Source organism: Cetorhinus maximus, chromosome 14 (genome assembly GCF_964194155.1).
Source record: "Cetorhinus maximus chromosome 14, sCetMax3.hap1.1, whole genome shotgun sequence".
Classification (NCBI taxonomy): domain Eukaryota; kingdom Metazoa; phylum Chordata; class Chondrichthyes; order Lamniformes; family Cetorhinidae; genus Cetorhinus; species Cetorhinus maximus.
This window is the reverse complement of record NC_135892.1, coordinates 7563568-7568635: the sequence shown is the minus strand read 5'-3', so window position 1 is coordinate 7568635 and position 5068 is coordinate 7563568. Positions and strand designations below refer to the sequence as shown.

At 42.3% G+C, this 5068-nt stretch overlaps 2 protein-coding genes across 4 annotated transcripts in view; one reads left to right on the top strand and one right to left on the bottom strand.

The window, feature by feature from the left end:
- slx4ip (SLX4 interacting protein) overlaps nt 1-368 on the bottom strand; it is a 109794-nt gene extending 109426 nt beyond the window's left edge. For 2 of the 3 annotated variants that reach the window (XM_078556446.1, XM_078556448.1), the window contains exon 1: nt 188-368. In XM_078556446.1, coding sequence (XP_078412572.1) covers nt 188-293 — 106 coding nt within the window. In that variant the 5' untranslated portion in view covers nt 294-368. The remainder of the gene's footprint in view (nt 1-187) is intronic. The other variant, XM_078556447.1, reaches the window with a different exon arrangement.
- Nucleotides 369-4659: 4291 nt separating this feature from the next.
- Nucleotides 4660-5033, top strand: LOC144689388 (uncharacterized). Its single transcript, XM_078556452.1, has one exon. The coding sequence runs from the start codon at nt 4660-4662 to the stop codon at nt 4804-4806; it is 147 nt and encodes a 48-aa protein (XP_078412578.1). The 3' UTR covers nt 4807-5033.
- The last annotated feature ends 35 nt before the right edge of the window (nt 5034-5068 follow it).

Genomic DNA, 5068 nt, shown 5'->3' with positions numbered 1-5068 from the left:
TCCCTTCCCCCCCTCCCCCACCCCCTCCCCCTCCCCCCACCACCTCCCCCACCCCCTCCCCCTCCCCCTCCCCCACCACCTCCCCCACCCCCTCCCCCTCCACCTCCCCCTCCACCTCCCCCACCCCCTCCCCACTTCCCTCACCCCCTCCCCACTTCCCTCACCCCCACTCCGCTCGCGTACTAACCGTTTCGAATCCGCCGCCGCCTGTTCAAACGGGGCTCGTGCAGCGCATGCGCCAACTGCTCCGGTTCAGCGAGTCTCTGCCCACCCCGCCCACTGCCGAATATCATTCGACAACCACCAAGAAACTAAATCCCTTCAAAGCGGCACCGGTACCGCTCACCCCACCCCCACCTCACCGGGGACTCAATAAAAAAAAATCGATATGTATAGGTGGCTACATTAATGCCTGGTTTTTAAAAAAAACAATTTACTGCCAATAAATTCCAGCCTGGTCGGTGTGGGGTTTTTTTTTGGATTAAATTGATAAATATATTTGCAGACGGGTTAAAGAAAAAAATAATAAACAACTCGCTAGGTTTGATTTGTTTTCGGTGGATGGGCAATGGAGTGAGCGGCCGGGTGTTTGGGGAAGGTCCCGGGGCCTGTGTGCGCCATGGCGGAGCGGCTGAAGGTCAGTGAGGGAGGGAGAGGGAGAGAGGGAGCTTAATGGCCGCCCCCCGGACCCCCTAAAGAACAAGGACGGCACACCCCCCGCGCCCGAGAGACAGCCGGACAGTCCCCTCCCTCCCTCCCGGTCTCAGTCCCGTTTGAAGGGAACGTTGACCTTCACGGGCTCCCGCAAGATGGAGGAGGGAATGGCCAGCGGGAAGTATTTCCCCATCTCGCTCTCCCATTGCGGTCCTTCAGTTGCATTTATATAGCGCCTTCCACCACCTCAGGACACCCCCTCCCCCAAAGCAGCTTTACAGCCAACCACGTTTCCTTTTTGTTTTGACCCCCCCCGTTGCGGTGTAGAGAAATGTGCACAGCAAGATCCCACAAATATGATCAAGATTCACGTTGTTTTTCGTGATGCTAGTTGAGGGATAAATATTGACCCCCCCCCCCCCCCACCCGCCCCCCGAAAAAGTCACAAGGTACCACTCCTTGAAGGAGTGGTGGTGCGATCTTGTACATTTACCTGAGAGAGAGAGGACAGACGAGGCAGGGTTTAGTTTTAACGTCATTGTCGGAATGAGGTGTCACCTCCATCCGACAGTGCAGCACTCCCTGGGTGGTGCACTGGAGTGTCGGATTAGATTTTTGCGCTCAAGTTTCTGGAGTGAGACTTGAACTCACAATGTTCCAACTCATGCAAGAGACTGAGACACTGTTGATGCTGTCAATTTTAAATGTGTATACGTTTGTAGAAATGTATGTGTGTGTATGTTTTATTTTTAAAATGTAGCATGGCTGAAGACTTCACCTTCCCCATCCTCATTCTGCCTCTACAATCTGAACATCAAGGTTGAGATTAAGCTAGAACTTTTTACTTTTGTTTAACAGCTTGGACAAGATTGAAGCCATTGAGTTTGGTTGCCGCCAGATTATTATGATTCAGGTTGCTGATTCTTCCCTCACCTGGCTGAACACTTGTGTTGAAGGTCCCTGTTCATCCTTGGTATCTTGCTCATCTCTGAAATGAGCCACAAACCCATTGACACAAGATTGCTTATTTGCACACCCTACAGCCCCAACTGTTGCTGAAATCCTCATCCACTTGGCTCACTTCAAAGTTTTGATCCTCCACTTCCCCGCTCGCTGATCTCCCCCACCGCTTTTGCACAAGCTCCAATTTTCCCGCTCCCTAACATACCAAATTCTGCACGCTCATCTACTCTCGGCCTCCCACCACATTAATTTTAAAATCTTCATTCTCAAATGCCTACATGTATTTGCTTCACCCCATCTCTAATCTTCAGCACCATTGTTCTAGTATTAATTGCTCAGTTCTTTTGACCTTATTTAAACAGTGTGCTATTCATATTTCACTGACCAGATGTTATTTTATTTGCAGGTGATTGTTTAAATTAGACATGAGTCTCAAAACTGCTTGGAAGAATTACAGAGTTTTAATTGTTATGGGAACAAGCCTTACATTGATTCATTGGGGATGGTATAATATGAAGTCTAGTGAAACCTTCAAGAACAGAAACCAAGACTATATTCCAGAACCTGGAATTGTGACACACATCCAAAAGGAAGGCCAACCAAAGGGAAAGTAGTAAGTGGATTTGTTAGGTAATGTGCACTCCCTTTATTAGTTATGTCAAATAATGATATTTCATATTTCAGAGAATAAGTAATCACCACAGAAATCATTATGGATGAAATGTGTGCAAAAATACAGAAAACTAGGTTATAAATAGTTTGCAGGAGCTCATCTATGACAAGACTGGCAAATAATTATCCGTTTTTAAGACCTTTTTTAGTTTCAATTATGCATGTGGGAGGGCAGGCAGATGCCCCAGGGTATCTTTAGTGCTTTGCTTGAATTGATTACTCAAAGGACCTGTTTGACTGTCTTCTAAGTGTTCATTTTTGGTTTTCATTTTTGTTTCTATATGACCCCCTCTTCATCTTGGTGCACAAAAGCTGAGGAGAAAGCTAGCTATTTCTAGACCACAGTCAATGCAGTATGTCATTGTCTATCAAGAGGTGGTGACTATTCTCTCCAATTTACACTCACCTCCACAGGAAGAAGCCACAATATTTGCTCAACACATTCTCATTTGTGAGGTAGATTGGACACTGAGTGATGTGCAGTTTGAACCTGCATTTATCCCTGTTGTATGATTGAGTTTAATGTTGTAAAGCCCTACCCTGTTCTGCCATGGATTTTCCCCCCCTACATTCTTTGGAGACAGCAAGTGCCAATGCTAGATGCCTCCTAGCTCAAAGACGAGCTGAGATCAGAAACTACCTCTTTAGGAAGATGACTGTGAACCTGTGTTTTGCTGCTTTAAAGTGTAATTATGATCATTGTTCAGTTTGTAAGCTAAAATTGTAAAATTCAAAAAATTACAGTATTTTTGATTCATTTAATTTCATCACAACTACTTCATACTGTTTAGTTTTATAGACTATCACAAATAAGTTGGAGTTCTTCTGTCTCTTCGGCCATGAAACTTGTTCAGATGATGGAACACTGTGTAGGAATATATTATTTTACACTTGTGCTGCGTTCAGTCATAGGTTATTGTAGATTGCAGTTGTGAGGGATAACTGTCACCAAGTCTGTCCCATCCTACCAGATGAAGAAAGTGGTTCAGCAACTGAAGAAAAATGCAGAGGGGTTTAAACAAAAAATATACATTTGTTGCTGCTTTTATCAAGTTCCATTAAGACTAAACATGCCTTTAACAGCTTGCACGCTGAAATGGGATGCAAAATTGTAGAGAACAAAACTAGAACTGTTGACATCTCAGTGGCATTTAAGTAAAAATATGTCATTGAGGGTAATGCAATAGATATATATATGGATCTTATATAAAGTACCTAATTACAGATTAATTTGGAAAATAAAAGCATATACTATTAAAGCGATGATGGTAAGTTGGATAGGTGACAGAGAATAGCAGTGAACAGATGATTTTCTGACTAAGAGAAGTGCACTGGGGTCACCCAAGACCTTTTTTCTTATTATATAAATGACCTAGACTTCGATACAATTTCAAAGTTTGCAGTCCATATAGAACAGTGCAGTAAGTAGTGAGCATAATAATGTTACAGTTCAGGAGGACACGGACAAACTGGTGAAATGGACAGAGATATGGCAGATGCAATTTAATTTGGTTAAGTATGAACTGATACACTTTGAGAACAATATCATTGGGTGGCAGTATCATCTAAGTGGTACTATATTGTGGCGGGTGCATGAACAGAAGAACCTGGGGCTGCGTTTTCACATATGTTTGAAGATAGGGCAGGTTGAGAAGGTGGTTAAGAAAGTGAATGAGATACTTGGCTTTATAAATAGGTATAATGAATACTAAAATCTTTAAAAAATTTTGGTTAGACCACTATTGGAGTATTGTGTGCAATCCTGGCCATCACACTTTTTAGGAAGGATGTCAAGGCCCTAGAGAGGATACCAAAGAGGTTTACCAAGATGATACCAAAGATGAGGGGGTTCATTTATGGGGAGAGATTGCAGAGGCTGGGATTGTTCTTCTTGGAACATTAAAAGCTAAGGGGGGGAACCTAATAGAGAGGTTTTGATAAAGCAAGTAGGGAGAAACTATTCTATCTGACCAGAGGTCATAAATCTAAAATATTTGGCAAAAGAACCAAATGGGAAACTCCTTCAGAGAATTATTAAGATCGGGAGCACTCTCCCCGAAAGAGTGGTAGAATCCGATTTCATAGCAACTTTTAAAAGCCAATTGGACGTGTACTTTAAAGAGGGCTAATTTTCAGGTTTATGGGTGTATCCAGGCTGAGGTGTGAGACTAAATTTGGACAATATTTTCAAAGAATCAGAGTCATGATTGACTGAATGGCCTCCGCTCTGATGTAGAATTCTATAATTTTATGCTATGATTGAAAACTTCATTTTCTCAAAGCACAACATGACTCTACACATTTTCTAATTAATTGCAGGTAACATTGAATTGGAATGCAGAGATTTCATTGTTACATCCTGACAGAAGAATGAGGAATAAAAGGTGGTTACGCCAAAACTGGCTTCTGGTTGCAGGACTGTCCTTACTTGGCATCCATACTGTTACGTATTTGATGCAGAAGTTTGTAAAAAAATCAACAAGTGTAGAACTGAAGCAGAAGAATGCTGAGAAATAATGTCAAACAAGATAAATCTTCTCCAATACATCCAGATTTTGGTCCTCTGGTTGTGATAAAATTGAAATATACTTAATGGGATTTTCCAATCATTTTTATTATTTCTATAATATGACTGTCATGTACAGCAAGTATACAAGCATTGAACTTCTTAAAGATCAGACAAGAAATGCTCCATGTTAAATTTCAGTTTCCTTTTGCCAATAATAAAGCAACTGTTCTTCGCATGTTTTCTGTCTTTAAAATATTCCACTCTACCTGA

Excerpts from the sequence above, each read along its gene's own strand:
- LOC144689388 (XM_078556452.1), top strand. The coding sequence starts at position 4,660 with ATGAGGAATAAAAGGTGGTTACGCCAAAACTGGCTTCTGGTTGCAGGA.